The sequence below is a fragment of the Nasonia vitripennis genome, assembly GCF_009193385.2.
Source record: "Nasonia vitripennis strain AsymCx chromosome 1 unlocalized genomic scaffold, Nvit_psr_1.1 chr1_random0013, whole genome shotgun sequence".
Classification (NCBI taxonomy): Eukaryota; Metazoa; Arthropoda; class Insecta; order Hymenoptera; family Pteromalidae; genus Nasonia; species Nasonia vitripennis.
In genome coordinates, this window is record NW_022279601.1 from 635,634 (window position 1) to 654,851 (window position 19,218).

Here is a 19,218-nt window from a genome sequence, read left to right on the forward strand (position 1 = left end):
CGAATGGCTAATTCACAGCAGAATTCCAATCAGAATTCAAAAGCTCGTCGGGTCAAAGAACAAAAAATTTCCATCGAAAGCTTTCGAAAGCCCAAGAACCAATCTCTGATCCGCGCTATATGCAGCTCTCGAATATAATAGGCATCGCAGCACGTGTGCCGTCGATAAAACCACAACGCGGAAAACCAAACGATCGGCGATTCCAATTCGATGCTCTTCTGCTATCAGCACCGCCTGCACATACCTATATACCTACATACAATCTATCCGGTTGTTGAGCCATTGACCCGCAATCGCAAAAAAATCCATCGCGTTATCGGGCAACTCGGCACTGTGCCACTACCGCCTGGCCACTGTATTATGTATGTACACACACGTACAGTGGCTTGCCGCAGTGGAGACGCGGCGGCGCAGGCAGCCGAGAGAGAAACGGAAAGGAAACTCGACACCTCGACAAGCGGCCGATGCGCGCACGTGGCGCGATAAGGTATGGGTGCGTGCGCGTGCAAGCGCGAGTACCTATAGCGCGCCATTGATGGCCCTGAGAGAGCTGCTTATGGCTGCCTCTTCTTCTTTTCTTCCGCTTCATACCTGTGCGACACATCAGCGGCCAACTTTCGACTATAACTACTCGATTTTGTCGGCCGAAACGCCGATAAAACTGTTGACGGCGGCCGGAGAGTGCGTTGCGGCCTTGTACGTAAGTTCGCGTGTCTACCCGTGTTCCCTCGCGCGTGTATTCGTGCATACGTGAGTTACGTCGCTCGCACGTTTCACACTCGACCCAGTTTCTCTCGCTCTCTCTCTCTCTCTCTCTCTCTCTCTCTCTCTCTCTCTCGCGCGCGCTTTTTTCGACCGACGTGCGCGGAGGGGGAATTCAACTGTTCTCCGACAGAATAGACTTGCCTACGGCTGATTTTTGTTTCCACGTGGATGTCCGTTTTATTTCGTGTCTGAGTATTATATCGGCCCGTGTGTCCGTACAGTAAAATTTTCATACTCTCGGGGAGCTTGCCGAGGAGGAAGTATGGCTGTATGGATTTTTTATGGGGGCTAGCTGCTTTACGTGGGCGCGTGACGTTCGAATGGCTATATGAAAATCGATGCTCTTAGCGCCGGGGGATGTTTGCGAGGATAAATTCAATTTTTTCAGCTTGTTGAATGAAAATTTCGTTATCGTTTTGATGAAAATTTCTGGGGGTGGGAAAGAGCTTTGAAGTCAAACAATAAACATTTCTATTGTAGAACTGGAGTAGCTTTATAGTGGAACTCGAAAACTCTCTACTTAGCTTGAAAGCTTCATATTCTTTGTATGCATATTTAATCTTATTGTATTTCAGGACTAAGTAGTAGTTTCTTAAACGTGCGCGTCCATAGATTTATTTCAACGCACTGCGTAACTGCGAAAGATAAAAAAGAATTTTTATTGCGCGCACACGGCAATAAATAAAAAGATCAACAGTGGATGCGATAACCCAGCGTTATTTCTAAAACTATTTCGAAAACGTCTAGCGACTCTGGAATTGTTCTTAGGTTGAACGAACAGTTTCACAAAACGCAAAAGGAAGCTAGTACATTCGCAATACGACCAGATAATTTTCAACCTTCACCCAGAGTAGTAGGCTATTATTATCTCGCTGAAACACCAGCTCGATACAAAACACACCAGATTACAGACACACCGACACACATTATTAGAGTATACGAGATACAGATATACACATACATGACGCTTGGCGAACTTGAAATTTCAGTTATGACTCCACTGCGAAGCCTTTGAAGAAAAAGCGCTTACTCTTAAACTACTATCCGCCTATCGAAGTGTCCGTATAAAGCTCAGGCTATAGTAGTTATGCACGTGCTCGTACGATGCACTTGAAAAATAGCCGAGATAATACTGTTGGGTAACGCTCGTACGAATGTCGTGTAATCCTTACGTGTAAGACCGACATTACCACCGATTAATAAGGTACAGCGCATTTTTGCATTTTGTAAAGTCATCCCTTCGTTTCTTGAGAATCCCGCATCGAAAATGTACCTATACGCGTTATCGCTGGGAAAACTCTGATAATTGAGACAGCTATGCGAAAATAGATGCGCCGCAATCACTTGGAAATAATAACAAAGCGAAAAAGTATAGAGTTATTGTATTTTTAGAAGCCACAACGGTCGAACGATTTTGTCCAGCTATATACATCGCGCGTCGCTCCTGGAGCGCGCGCTGTTTATAATAAAACTCGCTCAAGGAAAAATGGCAAAGTCCGAAATGGAAAGCAAGATGAAACTGTCATGAGTCGCTCGTCGTATTTATAGCCCAATACCGTTTGTAAACAGAGCGCGGTTTTTTCCCCAACTTTATGCGCTATATAATACACGAAAAAGTTTCCTCGCTAATTTCCCCTGCAATTAGGCGAACTTTGTGAGAGCGATCGATCAACGGCGCATGAATTTTTAACAACAATTAACGAAAGCCGCTTCGTCGCGTGCGTCGGTTCTTGACGAGCCTGTGTCTCGATTAAATTTTCCCGCGTTTCGGCGAGCGGCGAAAATCGATGGAACTCTATGTGTGTCATATATATGTATAGGTATCCTCGAAGCGCATCATATGCAGGAAACGCGAGAAACTTAATAAAAAACAACTACGCTTTCGAAGATAGTGGTCTATAGAATTGATTCAATCCTAAGATATTTACAATGTCAATTCTTCCGGGGCGACCTTGCGCGCGCGCGCAACCGAGCGAGCGACTGACTCCCCTCCAGCCGCTCCGCACAGCGACTTATTCCAATGCACAGGGCCGTTCGTTATATATTTATAGGTATATACACATGTGCATTACACACTATACTACACGTATAAAACACACATATGCAAGCGAATGGCGATTTTTCGTTTATGAATGAGAGACGCCGACTGCGGAAAAACTTTTGGTTTTTCCCCGCAAGCATCAGAATTCGGCCGCGCGTCCTTACAAAAATAGTGTCAAGGCGCTATTTTTAGCTCCATACACGGCGTGTAAACTGCAGCGGGAGATTCGATTCACGTGTGGATATATAGCTGTATGTAAAGGTACGAGGGGAGAATCAAATCGGCGTACGTACGAGCGGCTTCTATTACGAAATACATTTCGGAGCAAAGCATAATCAACCGACAAACAGGTTTTGCGAATAACATTAGCAGAAAACGAGCCTACTCGCCTCGCCGTATTTGCGTAGCCCTCGAAAAACGCGAAGTAATTAGCGAGAGAAGGGATCCGACTGCGTAAAGAGGCTCCTTTTTCTCTTGGCCGCGCTGGCTCCATGGAGCGTAAGTGCAGAGCGCATAGGGGAGAGAAAGAGCGAGATCGAGCCTGAGAGCCCTGACACGGATTCGCGAATATATATCGGGAATTTCGAAAGAGAGCGCGGAATATTTCTCGGATAAAAAATACAGACAGCGGAGACGTAGAAGCGGCGAAAATAGAAGAATTATCCTCGGCGAGGAGAGCGGTCGCGCTATTTAAAGATATTTCGGCGTTCGGAATTCCAGAGTGAGAGAGAGAGAGAGAGAGAGAGAGAGAGAGAGAGAGAGAGGGCCCGGGAAAAGCACGTCGCGCAGATAGAGTTTCACTTTCGAAAACTACGCGAGCAGGTGCACCGTGTGCGAGTACTCACTCTGTCAAAGTGGGCGGCGCTCCACGCAGAGTGTATAATCTGGCTTGTTTCGCCTAGACTGCACCTGCACTGCACGACTCACACCAGATGCACACTCACACGGAGAAAGAGAGAGAGACACACACTGTGCAGCAGTATTAGCGACGACTTTTCTCGACGCTTCTCTCTCTCTCCCTCTTGTACGCGCGCGCGCGCTCGACGAACCGGGAAACGCGCGCCTCACGTGCGTGCGTGCGTGCGTGTCAGAAGCATGGCTGCAGGCCTTTAGCGAGATACTTATTATACTCTTATGCCGTGTGCTGCGGAGCCGTTCCGATACGAGGAAGTATCAGCAGCAGCAGAGAGTAAGAGAGAGCGAGCGAGCTGCGCACCGGACGGTTGCTACACGGCGACTGAGTTCGCAGCCGGCGAGAGAGGTACAGGGCGCAGCCACGCTATACACTACTACTGCCGCCGCCGCAGCTGACGTCACAATCGAATATTTCGGATTTCGAGCGGAGGCTTCGCTCGCGCGTACGCCTGCGATCGATATAGCCTTTTTCGCCGACTCTCTCTCTCTCTCTCTCTCTCTCTCTCTCTCTCTCTCTCTCTCTCTCTCTCTCTCCCTCTCTCTCTCTGCTGCTGCTGCTGCTGCTGCTGCTATATGTACGCACGTCTATACCGTAACGCTCACCTCGACGCTCCAGCGCTATTTTCTCCTCGCCGCAGACGGTACTGCCTCGAGCCGGTGTGCGAGACGTGAGTGTGTATACTACTCGGCGAGTGATATAGACGGAGAAAAGCGGCTGCAGGATTTCGAGCGCGCGTTGACTAATACACCGGGGGGCGCCCGCGCCGCGGATCGATCCCACAAGCTCGTTCGCGCTTATTCTCTGCAGCCATCAGACGACGCGACGACTTGCAACATGGCGACGCAAACGAGCTTGCGCGCGCCCCACGTGTCTGCGAAGGCTTGAACATTGCCGCGTAAACAAAATCGAAGCTGCTGTGTATGTTGGATTGATGCTGCTTCTCTTCAAGGCTGTCTGCCGATGCTGCAGCAAAAGTGATTGATTGAGAGCTGCGCTTTGCAAAAAAGAGTCTGCATTCGTGATGGACTTTTTGCGGCGAGACTCGACGTTGAACAGCTGAGTAAGACCCAAAAAAGCGACTTCTTATACGCTGGTGTCTAACCAAACTCGACTTCTCGATGCACTGCTGCGGCGTTATTAATTCTTGACAACTTCGTACACATCTGCAATTCGAATGAATGTTGTATACATGGAAATAAAGTGCCTGTTCAAGTGGGAATTCAAATTGAGTATGCGTTCGCGCTGCGGATAAATCAGCTGCATCCTTAGTTTTTGTTTAAAAAACAAAAGAAGTTTATTTTCTTCGGCGACTTCAGTCGAGCTTGAAAAGTCAACAATCCGATGGAAGTTAAAAAAAATGCTACTTTACCGAGACGATGAAAAACAAGCTAATTTTAATCCGGCGAGCGTACAAACACAAGCGTATCTATTTTCTTCCTAACGAATAATTCGTTACATGCTCGCTGATGCATGACTCATCAATGATAGCTGTTTTTGTCGCGCGAGCGCTGCAAGTCTGTGCGCGCGGGAATCGATGCGAGATCCTTACGTCACGAGCTTCCTCCGCGATGGACTTACTTCCACGTAAATGACATAAGACGCTACGGACGAATACTCATAAGAGATGCAGTTGAATAACTCGCCACACACATGCACACGTCATAATCGGCTTGCGAGCCGTCGCGCATGTCGATTGACGCGTTTATTGCACAATCAACATTGATGAAAGGAAACTTTCTTCCTCCTGGCTAAAATGTACGTTTAAATAAACTTCTTTTTATTATCGAGTAAAAAGGACTGTACAAAACATTATTTCATTTCAACGTCGTCGGTTAAACCTAGTCAAGTTTTTTGCACTGTTCTTCGACGTATTTCACGGCCAGTTCCTGGATGCGAGAGACGTTCTCCGGCGTGCCGTGCTTGCTCTCGAAGTCGATGTACTTCTTGAATAACACCTTCATCTTTTTCGGGGGCAACCCCTGCGTTATAGCTCGGTCCAGTACTTTCCTGTAATACGAAAACAAATGACATCCGTCAAGGATAAGTTTTTCCACAAACATGCAAATTTAAATAATTGTAGTGCGCATCAAGCGTATGGAAGATTAACTTTTGTCCAAAAATGTTATTCTAGAGACCATATACAGTGTAGGAGAACGCGGTCAAAGTTTGAGAAATTGTACAAGTCAATCTATATATGTGTGTTTCAAGTAGATATCCACCGGCACGAGTGAGACGCGCCGGACCAATTACAGCCTTTAACTACTAGCACGTAACGAACCGTCGTTGTCTATTGTTACATTTTTCGCGTTGTAATGTTAAAAGTAGAATCTATTTTGAAGAAAAAAAACTATCGACAAATAAGTTTCAGTAAAACAATGGATTTCTATTTCTTTTTATTACCGGATTCACGTGTTTTTTGCATACTTGGATTTTCAATTAGCTGTGCAACTCCGCGCGTTTTCGTCACAACTTGGCATCCGCTTTGATAATTTGAAAAAAATTTCAACTGTTTTTTCTTTCTTCTTTCTTACCTCGCGATTTCGATGTCTCCCGATTTGACCAACGAATCGACATAGGACGACCAGACGTCCGTTCTCTTCGGATATGACGTCAGGACCTGTTCGAACAGAGTCTGCGCTCGCTCCTTGTCGCCGAGCCTGTTCTCCAGCTGCGCGAACCTCACCAAGAGATCGACATCTGCAACGAAAATCAACGGCATCGTCAACAACGAAAATTCAACCATAACTACATAATAAATCGTCAAAACAACAAAACTCACGCTTGGTCGCCGGCAGCGACTGCAGAGCTCTCTGCATGATGTGCCTGCTCTTGTCCTTCATGCCGATCTTGAGCAAAGCGGTACCGCAGCTGATCCACGTCTCCGGGTTCTGCTTGAACTTGGCGATCATCGCGCTGGTCAGCTTCTCCAAATCGGCCTGCCTGCCAGCGTCGCCGTGGACGGTCAGCATGTGCGTGTACACCTTCTGCGCGTCGTTAGTCTTGACGGCCTCCTGGAATACCTCATTGAGTGACTCGGCGGTGCCGAATCGCGACTCGAGGTTCAGCCAAGCCTGCCAGACGTTCAACCGCTCGTCCTCTTCGCGAAAGTTGATTGTCTTTAGGGCTCGTCTGGCCACTGCTCGAGCCTTCTCGATCTCCGTCGCCTGCAGGTGGTACGCCATGTACTGCATCCAGACGAGTGAGCTGTCCGGGCTCGAGAGTACCAGCCGATCGAATTGATCGACCGTTTGAGGTACCTGGCAGCTGGCCAGCGCCTCCTCGCGCTCGCGGATTTCGCGTTCTTTTAGTCTCTCCTGTTCTCGCCTCTCAGCCGGCGTGAGCTTCTTCTTCTTCGGCTTCGAGGAATCCTCCATTTGCTCCTCGTCCTCGCTTGAGCTCGAGCTGTCTTGAGCCACCTGACCGGTCGTCGAGCTGTCCCACTGGAAACCGCACTCGGGTATGGCCAGGGTTTGCGTTGGCTTTGTGTTGACAGCCTTTGCGGCTGGTTCCACTTCCTCCTCTGAAACTTCTTCGTCGTCCGAGCTTTCTGCGGATTTTATCACTTGCTCGCTTCTCTTCCTCTTGTTTGGCTTCTTCTCATCAATCAGTTGGGCTTTAACTTTCTTCCTTTCCGCTGGTTTCGCGGGTTCAGCTGCTTCTTTCTTCACTTGCTTCCCTTCGGACTTCTCTTCTTTGATTTCTTCGTTGACCTTTAAATTCTTCGATTTCTTGGCCACAGAAACTTTTTCATTGCCGTTCTGAGCTTCCAGCTTGCGCTTCTGTGGTTTTTCCAACTCACGTGGAATATGAATTTCAAACGAAGATTTCAGCATACATATGGGCAGGAGTATGTCGGCATCTTCGCCGTTCAGTACACCGAAACATCTTACTTTGTCTCGAATCTGATAGGGCGTCAAGTCTGGGACAATGTCGTTGAGGTGTCGCCTGGATGGTAATGTGACCAACGTACCCTTTCCTTGACCTTTGAGAACTACCAGCACAAACCAGTCTGTGATCAATACGATTTCTCCTCTCAGTTGAACGCCCACTGGTATCTTCGCCAGTTTGTTCTGCTTGATGCTTATGCCGTTCATAATGCTGCGGATCAACGTTAATTCTACATACTCGTGAGGATAATTTATCCACAAAACTGACCCTTCCACCTTTTGTCCTGGCACGACGTTTCCAGTGAAATGGCTCGTCCTGACGATACCTTTCACATTATTCTCCAGCTTCAAAATTAGACCATGATCCATGACACTTTCTACGCTGCCCTTAATTCGTTGTCCTATGCTGAGCTTCGAAATCGGTTTGCTGGTGTAATAGACGTTCCTCGACAGTTCGGTAACTTTATTGAGATAAGAACTCAGTACATCGACTGCCGTCATCATTTTCACGTCGTGCTCCGAAACACTTTTCCATACTTTGCTCAGCTGCGTTGTCAAGCTGATTTCTTGGGAATCCTTTTCGATTCTTGTTACTTTTCCAATAAGGATTTGATTCTCGTACATGGACTCTATATTACCCGCGCTGGCAGCGGGAACCGTTCCGAACTTTGACGACTTCACCAGAGGCATCAGGACTTTTACCGACTCTTTGTGTATCTTCTTAACAGAACACATTACAGTGTCTTCGGGTTTCAAGTCGTGGATTTTGTAGGTTTTCTCTGGAGCAAATGTTGTACTCAAAATCAGAGTTGGCATTGTAGAAAATACAATAGCAGTTACGGATTCTCCAGCCACGGTTTTGGATGCCAATAGCTTGCCAACTTCGTAACAAGGTGACATGTGTCCCGCAGGGAGATACGCCGTTGGAGCCTCTTCACCATAATTTTTTAGCCGAAGTTGAACACCTTCAGCTGAAGAGTCTGTTACAATTCCTTCGACTACATCTCCGATTTTGAACTTGGTGTTTTGTGCTTTAGCACCTTTTACAAGTGACAATATCAGTTTGGTTTCTCTCACATCTACATCCTTAATGACTGTTGAAACTGTTTGTCCAACAACCATGTTCCACTTTGCAGATGCAGTATTGTTGTTCAAAAACTTCTTTGGTATGAAGCCCTTTACACCATCAAAAAACCGAATCAGTATTCCTGCATCTGTGATTCTTGAGACTGTACCATCGTGAACTGCATCTGCTTTGGCATCTTCCATTTTACACAAAATTGGTAATTTGCTTTCTATCAGCGATTTTTTAAGCGTAAAGATGTTTTTTACAGATGTTTCTAAAACCCTTGCTGTCACATTTTGACCCACTTTGAAAGTGGCTTTATAACCTGGATCAGAAACCTGATCAGCAGGAACAAAACCATTCCGTGTACCTAAAAAGTAAGAATCATTAAAAATATGTTGCAAAAATATCAATCAAAGGTATGTTAATAAAAAGTCAAAGTCAAATATTTACCACTTGAGACAGAAATGTATCCGTTCTTTTTGATTTTAGTTATTTTAACTTCCACAACATGTCCAGGTTGTAAAATTGTTTTATTTACAACTGTTTTTTCAATCACTTTTTTTTCCATTGAGCATATGTACACCCTTGCAATTGAGTCATAAGCCAATATTTTACATTTGTGAATAGAATTTTTGGTAAATACAGAATCAATTTTTTCAAACTGCACCTCAGTACGTTTTAGGGGAACATATCCTTGTATACCCTTTTTTAATTGTAATATGATTCCTCTTGAATCTTTGGATACAAATTTTGCTTTTGTTATAACATCACCAATTGCCAATAATTTTTGTTCTGCTTCTTGTGGTAACAAACTGAAGTATCCAAATTTCACAGTAGGTACAATGTAAAGAAGGGTTCCAACTAATTCTTGTCCTTTCTTAAATGAATCAAGTGAATTTTGTAGATACAACTGATTAATATAACCAATACTGTTCTCACCAAACTCAACTTGCAGCCCATTTTTCAACACTTTTTTTACTGTAAGAGCAAATTGTGCTGTGGGAATTAAAGAGTCCAAGGATGTAATATTTGTTTCAACAGTATCCAAATGTTTAGTTTTAATTGAAACTTTAGCTGTGTATATATTTTCTGCAGTTTTTACATCCTTTACAGCACATATAATTTGCTTTCCAACAAATAACTTAGTTTCTTCATCCGCTATATCTTTTATTGATAAAAATGCTCTAAAATTTTTCAATCCAGTCTCTAAAACGTAGCCATGATCTTCAACACTACTAATACTCAACACAACTTTTGAACGCTTTACTAGAGTACCTGGATTCAAACTTTGGTTGATCAATTGTGGTTCTAACGATACAGAAACTTTTTTAGTATTGGGGTTAAATGATTTCACGTAACAAACTACATAATCTCCTTCTTTGTATAAATCTGACATTGGCTTAAATTCTTCAGATATTTCTTCATTCTTAGCAATACTTTTTAAAGAATTTGTGTAACTGTCACTAATATCTGTAGCTTGCAATTTGGCACTTATTTGTCCAGGAAGTGATACAAACGCATGGTAGTCAGTCACTCTAAATATTCGACCAACTATAACCATGCCTTCATGCAATGATGAAAGTCTTAAATTCTGAGCTGTATTTGCAACTAATGGTCCATCATCTGTAGATGCTACTTCTTTTGTTTTGTTAGGTTTAGATCTTGGTTTCTTTGCTTTAATTTTTGTTCGTTTCGAAAACAACTGCAAAAATAGAAATTATTAGAATTTACAATTTACCATTAGTTTAAAAACAAAAGTTAGATTGTCTTACATTATTTGAAGGTTTGATGACGGGCTTCTTGCCACCCCGAGGAAAACTTTTTAATATCATCTCTAAAAAGAATTACAAAATTTTGTAAGTCAAAAAATACAGTGTTGGGAAATTCAGAGGAAATTTTATTTTGTATGCACAAACAGGTTATTTTGCTAAACTTTTAATAAGGATTTTAATTACTTAAGATTAAAACTGTAGAACTGCACGTAAATTAAGATAATTTAAAGATAATAAAATACTTCTTGAATCATTGACTTACTTCTTATAATTGAGTTTTTTCTTTAAAATATCAGAATTGACACGTTTGTTTTCTTCTCCTGATCGCAAACACACTTCCGTCTTGCCGACATCCAAACGACACACGTGCGTCTAAAGGAACAGTGAAGTGAACACGATTTTTTGTAGGTTATATTGCCCTGCATATATCCTCAAATATTCCAATTCCTTATTCCATATTTCCATTGCAGTTCTACATGGAAATAAAGTGCGCATAAAACTAATGCGCAGCTGCATGAATTATATAGGTATTAGTACCTACATATATCAGCCAATAAGTGAATAGGAACTAAATGACGTCGTAAAAGCGGTAAATTCAAATGAATTTTAATGAAAAATGCCTTAAAATAAATAAAATGACTTGATTAATTATTATCAAAATATAAATGTTCCTATAAGTACATATATTATCTTTCTTATCTTCTATTTTTTATTTTACAAATTATATGGCTCAGTGTACAATTGTAAAATTCCTTTCTTTTTCTTTCCTTTTTTGGAAAATCCTGCCGTCTAGCATTGATGTATTTTTTTAGATATCTTAATCAAATGTAAGTTGTAGTTCATATTGTACACAAACTAATGCATCATGTGGACTGTTCAAATGCACTGGTTTTTATCGTACTGTATAACTGGTTTATTGAACAATTTCTCTTCTTCCGGCAAAGAATTTAATAACAACTATAAGTACACATGTAAAAAAGAATTGGATTTATGATAAAGTAAAGTTTGACAAAAAAAATCGTAAATAAATGTATTTAGTAACTAATTACTTTACAATAGAGCATCAACAACTTATGTATATTTACATTTTGAATCGCAAATATTTATGAACATTATTCACTTCCAATAGTTTTTCAACAAGCTAGTTCAAAAAAATTTCGTCATTTTTTAGTTTTTTTGCCAAGTGGTGAGGTTGTGTTTTGATCATTTAGTATATTGTATGGTTTGTCTTCCTTTCTCCAAGGAGATCTCACTCTCAAAGATTCTTCGAATTCTTTTTGTTTTTGTACTAGTACCTGTGAACTAACTTCATTTTGTTTATAATTATAAAGTAGTGGGTCTTTATCCATACGGTCAGCTACTTGAATCTTTTTTGGATCTTGGTTTGGTCTTTGTAGCAGCACGTCTTCAGTATATGTTATTCTTGGAGGAATCAATGCTGCAGCTGCATATCTGTTCTCAGCATTGAGAAAGTTGAATGTTGAACATGCTTTAAAAACTGACACTATTTCGGTTGAAATATCATGTTTTTTGAATAGATCTTTAAGATTCAGCAAGAATGGGGCATTATATGGATAGTCATCATCCAATCCGATGACAAGAATATCCAGTTTTGGTTCAAGATTCAAAAGCAGAGAAAAAGACTCTTCATTCATGTCAGGAGATGCAGCAATGTTCCAACTCAACGTAGTTTTTGGAAAAATGACCATAGGTCCTATGATCCTTACTCCATTATTTAATATAAATCCATGCTGAAAAATAAATGTTTTAAAATTATGCGGGGTAAAATCACATTAATAAAAATGAAATAAAATTGAATGTAATGAGGAATTACTTGACTAATATTATCAATCATGAGCCCATAGTCAAAGTTATTATTCAGAAGCGTCACAGTAGTTTTTCCTTCTCCTTCATATGATGGGCGTATGGATGTTAGGTGCATACACCTATATTTATTTAAATAGTATTAAAATAAGAAGTGCAACAAAATGATTTTATATACATATCCTTACCTTTTTAACAAGCTTGCAGAATGCGAATTTATCAACTTCCTAAATAAAACAGACATGCTACCAATGCTACTATAAAATTGTAGTGGTTAAAAATCCAAAATTCTTTCACAAAATTCACTACTATATTTTCGATATAAAACTATTGTTATGCATAACAAAATTTGTGCAAGCTACCAGGTTAGAGTAGTATAGAATCACGTCTGCATAGAATGTATATGTACATGCGCCTGATGTCAGCAGAAGAGAAACCATGCGCACTAATTTGCATAGAAAACGTCGGAACGAAAAATTGGAGCAGGGCAGGGCCAATAAAAAACACGCAATTGTACCGACTCGTTCCTATAGTTCCAATTTCTGACTCCCCCACCTCTCTCCAAATCGCGAGCGCCGAGCAGCCATAAGTGCGCGTCGCCATCTTGGAAGAGGTTACTTTTTTACTCCTTGATCTCTTCTGAGGCATTCTCAGCCCTTTTGCCATGGATATTTATTAAAAACCGACGACCCTACACTTTCTCGCTGTCATAATTGTTTGCAGGTTCAATCGTTCGTACTCGCAAATAGTTTTTCAATAGCAAAATGTCGCTGTTCAACAAGCCCAAACGAAACATCCGCCGTCGACACTTCAACGACGAGGAAGAGGACAACGAAAACAGATCAATGGAAACCGAGGACATGCAGATCCTTAAAAACAAAGTTAAGAAGAAGGATAAGCCTAAACAGACTCTCCTCAGCTTTGGGGACGACCTAGACGAAGGTAAGAAGTGTAATTTGTCATCTTTGTACTTGTGCATGCATCAGTCTTGCAATGTTTCTGTTTTTGTTGTGTTCAACTTAAATCATTTCACTGAATGCTATAAAACAATTTGACCTACTTATGGATTAGGAATAAATTTGTGTTTTTAAATACTTAAATGATAAGTTATGCAAATAACTTAACATCGTGTTATTTTTTTAATCAAGTCAGATTACTGCACTCAGTAGTCCTAATTAGTAGTTGTGATATATTATCATATAATACAATATCCAATCAGTTTTTTTATTAGCATAAGTTGTATTTACAAACGATTAAAGAATTAAACTAAAAGCATGCAACATGAATATCCTAACAAATGTCTTTTATTCTTTATTATAAATTATCAGATATTGACATTAAAGTTTCAATAATTTTCAGCTGATGAGGGTGAGGTTTTTAAAGTGAAGAAATCGTCCAGAAGCAGGAGGCTGATGAAACAACTCGATCAGGAGAGGAAGAAAAAGAAAGGTGAAGAGAAAATGCAAGTGGATTCTGACTCAACGAACATGTCTAATATGCAGGAAAAAGATTTAGAAATAAAAACAGATGATCTAGTAGTAAGCTATCTCTATGATGTTATTATAATAAATACTCTTGTAGTCAAATCTTTTATATTGTCTTGGCCGTGATGAAAAAATGCCAAAATCACCTTTACAGAGTGGTGTCCTATTGTTGAAAGTTTGGTCTTTTTTCTCTATTAAAATTGAACTTGAATGAGGAAATCGCGCAGATTCATATAGTTTCCAATTTTAGTATCATACCAAATGCTAACATCAAAAATTTTGTAACAGGTTAAAATAAAAAATACTGGTCCAATGATTTTAAATGGTCGAGATGCCCTTACAGCTGGTAAGAATGATTACAGTTCTGAAGATGAAGTAGACAACCAAGGACCTGTATTTCAAAATAAATCGGATCGATCAGAAAATATGAAATTTTTCCTCCAAAGTAAGATAATTGTTAATAATATTTGCAAAATTATATTTTGACAAATCAATAATCCGTAATATAACTTTTTTATAGGTGGTTGCATACCAGATGCCGCGATGATTCATGCAGCAAGAAAACGTAGACAAAAAGCTAGAGAACTAGGCCATGATTACATTCCAGTTGAAGAGCAAAGGTTAGATTTTCATTGAAAAAATATAATATTATTTGTTTATTTAATATTCAAAGTTCTAATTAAACGTCCTACACTTTTTAGTGATGAAAAGGGAAATTCTAGATTAGTCAGAGAAGAAGATCATGATAGAAGTGATGATGAAGATTCTCAGGAGAGAATAAATATGACTGTTGATACAGATGCTCTAGACAAAGAAAAACGACGACAAGCTTTTCTAGATTCGCAAGCGCCAATAGTAAAAGGTGGGTTAACAATTTAATAAATAAACTTGAAGTTCAAATAATACAAGCATTTTCAGATAATCAATAATGTAATTATTTTTTAAATTATATTAAAATTAATTTATGATTAAAAATTCTTTGTTAAACAATAAATTTGGCAATTGTTCAATCGCGATTTAAAGTCTGATTATTATTAATAATTTGAATTCAAGAATGTTCTGTAGTACTAATTGCATTTTTAAACTTTAGACATAGAATGATCTCTATGAGCATATAGCAGATAAAAATTGCTCGTAGAGATCATTCTATGTCTAAAGTTCTAAATAACAACGAGCATTAGAGTCTCTAAACACTATAATTGCATTTTTCTTTTGCTTAAAGTGTCTGATGAAGAAAGTGAACCAGAGGAAGAAGAATGGGAAGTTCAACAAATAAGAAAAGGTGTTACGGGAGCACAGGTATTATAGAACTTGTTAAAAATTGTTCTTTACTCAAAAGGCAAGGGTTATCAACATTATTTACCCTCATCTCTTAACGTTTCAGATTGCAGCCGCCCATCAAGATTCTATGGCACAATATAACGCATTAGGAATAGGTCCCAGTCATATGATGGAATCTGGAATTCCAATGATGACATCTTCTATCATACCAGCAGCTCCGCCACCTCCTATGATACAGCCACCAGATCCTACAAAATGCGTGCCAGTTACTGCTGATGAAGTATTAAGTAAAATGCGTGAAAGGTACTTATCGATTTTTTCAAGTCCTTTTTTTCTATGCAACTATATTTTGTTTTCGTACAGAATAAGATGTCTGTGTTTGTTTCTAAAATTTTAAAATGCGTGTTAGATATTCAAAAAGAAATATTGATAGTAATTCATTTTACCCATTTCATAGTTTTATTTTAAGTTTTAAAAAGTTTGATCTTGGTTAACTAATCAAAATGCATTATTTGACATTTCGATTATTGCGAAAAATACTTACAATTGCAATTTTAAAAAAGCTAAAAATTTATAAATTTAACTTTTAAAAGTTATTTAAACGCAATAACTAAGTAATTCTATTTCATAGATTGAATAATTTACGAGAAGTTCATCGCCGACACGAATTAAATTATGATGCTGTGATACAAGAATTGCTTCAAAGTAAGAAGGAATTAGAAGAAGGTGAAAATCGAGCACCAGAGATGGCTCAACGCTACAAATATTACCAAGAGTTGCGTGGGTATGTCACTGACTTGGTAGAGTGTCTTAATGAGAAGGTGGGTTTACAAATTAGAAAAAAATCAAAAACGATGTTAATCGAGAAACTCAAAATTTTTCCAAAACAGCAACGTATTTTATAACAACAGAAAATAATTCATTTAAATAAAACGCATACACATCAATTCATACTAATAATTTTGAAATCTCACTTATTTACTTGTACTGAAAACTCAATTTGAAAATTTAGAAAATTTTGATGTGTCATTTATACCTGCATCCACAAATTTTATTTTTTTTACAATATTTATGTAAACATATATGTATTCACATTGATACGTATTTGTAAGTAGATTTACAAAATCTCACCTATACGAGATTGAATCTAAATCAAAATTGACGCTTTAAAAGGTCAAATAGTCGCACACACATTTTTCAAACAAATTAATACAACATTTCTTGTCTTTTTTTTATTTATGACCAGCTGCCTATGGTTGCTGCGTTGGAGTCTCGTTGGGTAGATCTATACGGCGACCGATCGACAGAACTAATGGAAAGAAGAAGACAAGATACAAGAGATCAAGCAGAAGAAGTGACAAGCGCTTCAAGTCAGTTATTTTATTTCTTTAATGATAAAATATTTATTTTCTTTGATTCGTTTATATTCTTCGACTATCATTAATTATATTTGATTCGTTTATATTCTTCGACTATCATTAATTATAAGTAAAATTAAACTGATGAATTATACGTAAAATTAACTGACAATTCAATTCAAAACATTCATTGAAAATCATAAATGGATATACTTAACAGAATAATTTTATGTATACAGGAGGGCCAATTTTACGAAGAGGCCCTGAGGATGATGCGCGCATGAGAAGAGCCACGGAAAGAGAAGGCAGAAGAGCACGCAGACGGAGAGCTCGAGAACTGGCTCCAGTATTGCCCAGGCATATGGATGGCATGTCTAGTGACGACGAAGTTACCGAACAACAAAATCTTATTTTTCGGCAGTTTAGAGGTATATTTTTTATATTAAAAACAAATCAAATTTCTATACTTGATAACAATTACAGAGATAAGATCTCAAATTTTTGATTATTTTACTTGAAGTATATAAATTCATGGATGAACCTAATTATTTATGTTATATTTAATTAAGACGCTAAGAAAATTTACAATAATTGAAGAAAAATCATAACGTGCAAAATTTCTCGTAAAGACGTAAATTAGTATAGTAGTATAGCAGAATTTGAATTTTTTTAACAAGAAAAAATATTGTCTGATAGTAGATTAGGATTAAAACATTATCATTTCTGAAAATTTATTTTTCTTCGTATGTGTAGACGAAATCGAAAAAGAATCCCGAGAACTTTTTGCCGACGTTGAAGAAGATTTTTGCACAGTTCGAGGAATTTTGTCAAAACTCGAAGACTGGAGGACGACTGATTTAGAGTCTTACAATGACGCTTATGTTCCTCTTTGCATTCCAAAAATAGTGTCTCCAATTATACGCCTTCAACTTATCACATGGAATCCGATTATGGTAAGTAAACGCTTCTATTATTTATACACTTAAAACTCTACAAACCCAGTTCGTGATTAGTAACGTTTCCAAGACTTCGATCAAAATTATCAATAGTTATAGATATCTGCACGTATTTCCCCAATTTATTATGAGTTAATTCCCGTTCGCATAAGAACGACTCATTTGATTATATAGAATAACATATTACCCAAACCTTTGATATTAAAAATAGACGAGCTAAAAAATTTTCCAAGAAATAACTGTATACGATGTCTTGAAATGAGTCATATTCAAACACTCTAACGTATACAACTAGATTTTTTATGCTTAACTTTTTAGGAAAGTGCTGAGCTTGAAAGATCAAAATGGTACAATACCTTACTTTTATATGGTTTGGATATGAAAGAGACTGAGGAATCACTTCGTTGCGATCCAGACGTTCGGTTGATTCCGTCAACAATTGAGAAAATAGTCGTTCCAAAATTAACAAGTATGCAATCTCTAATCATAAATAACATTTTCAAACCATGTAGAATTGTTATCTTAAGTAACACTTATTTTTTTAGCGATTGTCGAGAAAATATGGGACCCAATGTCAACGTCACAGACGCTGCGTCTAGTCGGTCTGATTAATCGTTTAATCAGAGATTATCCAAATTTAAATGAAACTAGTAAACAGCTAGAAACTCTTTTTAATGTCATATTCGAGAAAATAAAAGCTGCTGTGGAGAATGATGTTTTTATTCCAATATTTCCCAAACAGTTCGTATAACTTTTTGCGTAATCACTTATGCTACAATTTTCACTGAATCATCATTAATATTGTTGTAATATCAAACATTTTAGAATAATGGATACGAAGCATCAATTTTATCAACGTCAATTTGCTATGGCAATTAAGTTACTTCGAAATTTGCTGAGTTGGCAGGGCCTATTGGGCGATCTCAAACTAAAAAATATCGCCTTAGGATCGTTATTGAATAGATATCTTGTGGCTGGATTGCGAGTTTCGCCTCCTGTCGATGCTCTTACCAAAGCGAACATGGTATGCCACTTTTATTGAATCATATATCAAGATATTAAATTAAAAAATTATGGATTTTGAGCGAAAAATGAAAAATAACTTTATTTTTAATAGATCATGAGTACACTACCTCGAGCATGGCTACAGGGAGAAACGATCGAACATTTGAAAATGTTCGCAACGCTCATTCGCCAACTCAGTGAACAACTTGATCAAGCTAATCCAGCTCACAAGTAAGTTTTTCGACGATGTTTCGCTGCATGAATATTGTGTATAAACAGGTTTTCGAATCGAGCTTAAATTCTCGACTCATAATATTGATTTGGTTTTGCTTTTAATGTTTGGCGATGAGTATACGTTAGTTCGTATTTCTCTCGAAAATTTCCCCGTGTTTATATTAAAGATTAAAATTTCGAAATCTTTCGCTTAAAATTTCATTGCAATAATTTTGATTAAAACAATTTTTTCACTTTGTAGCGAGGCATGGGAATACTCGAAATCTATCTTGAAGATAATCAGACCTCTGTAAATAGCCGCGACGAATACAACGTCGAGACTTTCATCAAGTGACTCAATGATGTAAATCAATGGAATTATTTGAACGGTCGATGCGCGGCGACAAGTGGGACTCATCGATCGTTAAATTAATTCAACGTTCAAATTAACTAATGTCTTCATTTAACAGTTTTATAACTTGTAGATACGTCGATTTTGAATCTTGTACATAATAAAATACGAAAAATGCCTATTAGACGATTGTAAAGTCTCTCTGCTATCGAACACTCAGTTAGTTAGTCGGAAAGTGTCTCTCCCTCTCTTTTCTCTCTTTCTCTCCCGCTCTTTCTCTCTCTTTCTCATTCTC

The 19,218-nt window shown here is 38.9% G+C and overlaps 4 protein-coding genes across 8 annotated transcripts in view; 1 reads left to right on the forward strand and 3 right to left on the reverse strand.

Annotated features, from left to right (window-relative positions):
- Positions 1 to 4,432, reverse strand: part of LOC100114408 (ubiquitin carboxyl-terminal hydrolase 2) — a 29,354-nt gene extending 24,922 nt beyond the window's left edge. Inside the window, exon 1 of one of the 4 annotated variants that reach the window (XM_031921561.1) lies at positions 3,652 to 4,056. The gene's annotated coding sequence lies outside the window, so the exon portion shown is untranslated. Of the gene's footprint in view, positions 1 to 519; positions 598 to 3,651; positions 4,057 to 4,324 lie in introns of those variants that run through there. The other 3 variants (XM_008207915.3, XM_031921563.1, XM_031921562.2) reach the window with 3 other exon arrangements.
- A 1,046-nt stretch (positions 4,433 to 5,478) lies between these two features.
- LOC100114445 (protein RRP5 homolog) lies at positions 5,479 to 10,934 on the reverse strand. The gene is made up of 6 exons (XM_001599415.5): positions 10,713 to 10,934; positions 10,451 to 10,512; positions 9,129 to 10,380; positions 6,502 to 9,045; positions 6,254 to 6,419; positions 5,479 to 5,729 (listed from the first exon to the last, which is right to left on the reverse strand). The coding sequence occupies exons 2-6, from the start codon at positions 10,508 to 10,510 to the stop codon at positions 5,561 to 5,563; spliced, it is 4,191 nt and encodes a 1,396-aa protein (XP_001599465.2). The 5' UTR covers positions 10,511 to 10,512; positions 10,713 to 10,934; the 3' UTR covers positions 5,479 to 5,560.
- A 405-nt stretch (positions 10,935 to 11,339) lies between these two features.
- LOC100679620 (NADH dehydrogenase [ubiquinone] 1 alpha subcomplex assembly factor 3) lies at positions 11,340 to 13,090 on the reverse strand. Its single transcript, XM_008207919.4, has 3 exons — positions 12,463 to 13,090; positions 12,285 to 12,396; positions 11,340 to 12,201 (listed from the first exon to the last, which is right to left on the reverse strand). Exons 1-3 carry the CDS (start codon positions 12,516 to 12,518, stop codon positions 11,611 to 11,613), a joined length of 759 nt encoding a protein of 252 aa, XP_008206141.1. The 5' UTR covers positions 12,519 to 13,090; the 3' UTR covers positions 11,340 to 11,610.
- Positions 12,838 to 19,102, forward strand: LOC100114486 (PAX3- and PAX7-binding protein 1). Of its 2 annotated transcripts, none has more exons than XM_001599435.6 (16): positions 12,838 to 13,216; positions 13,634 to 13,812; positions 14,047 to 14,203; positions 14,279 to 14,378; positions 14,460 to 14,620; positions 14,981 to 15,057; positions 15,143 to 15,342; positions 15,671 to 15,860; positions 16,286 to 16,409; positions 16,637 to 16,825; positions 17,151 to 17,350; positions 17,672 to 17,822; positions 17,899 to 18,094; positions 18,179 to 18,377; positions 18,471 to 18,589; positions 18,834 to 19,102. In XM_001599435.6, the coding sequence occupies exons 1-16, from the start codon at positions 13,039 to 13,041 to the stop codon at positions 18,883 to 18,885; spliced, it is 2,472 nt and encodes an 823-aa protein (XP_001599485.2). In that variant the 5' UTR covers positions 12,838 to 13,038; the 3' UTR covers positions 18,886 to 19,102. The 2 variants fall into 2 exon arrangements, with proteins under 2 accessions (XP_001599485.2, XP_031777420.1); XM_031921560.2 differs by having other exon boundaries at positions 13,079 to 13,216; positions 13,634 to 13,723; positions 18,834 to 19,098.
- The last annotated feature ends 116 nt before the right edge of the window (positions 19,103 to 19,218 follow it).

Excerpts from the sequence above, each read along its gene's own strand:
- LOC100114445 (XM_001599415.5), bottom strand. The coding sequence starts at position 10,510 with ATGATATTAAAAAGTTTTCCTCGGGGTGGCAAGAAGCCCGTCATCAAA. Across the intron at positions 9,046-9,128 it reads ATACATTTCTGTCTCAAGTG|GTACACGGAATGGTTTTGTT; the intron begins GTAAATATTTGA and ends CTTACTTTTTAG. Across the intron at positions 6,420-6,501 it reads GTCGCTGCCGGCGACCAAGC|ATGTCGATCTCTTGGTGAGG; the intron begins GTGAGTTTTGTT and ends TTTTCGTTGCAG.
- LOC100679620 (XM_008207919.4), bottom strand. The coding sequence starts at position 12,518 with ATGTCTGTTTTATTTAGGAAGTTGATAAATTCGCATTCTGCAAGCTTG. Across the intron at positions 12,397-12,462 it reads TCTGCAAGCTTGTTAAAAAG|GTGTATGCACCTAACATCCA; the intron begins GTAAGGATATGT and ends AAATAAATATAG. Across the intron at positions 12,202-12,284 it reads TGATTGATAATATTAGTCAA|CATGGATTTATATTAAATAA; the intron begins GTAATTCCTCAT and ends TTTATTTTTCAG.
- LOC100114486 (XM_001599435.6), top strand. The coding sequence starts at position 13,039 with ATGTCGCTGTTCAACAAGCCCAAACGAAACATCCGCCGTCGACACTTC. Across the intron at positions 16,826-17,150 it reads TATTTTTCGGCAGTTTAGAG|ACGAAATCGAAAAAGAATCC; the intron begins GTATATTTTTTA and ends TCGTATGTGTAG. Across the intron at positions 18,095-18,178 it reads ATTCCAATATTTCCCAAACA|AATAATGGATACGAAGCATC; the intron begins GTTCGTATAACT and ends CAAACATTTTAG.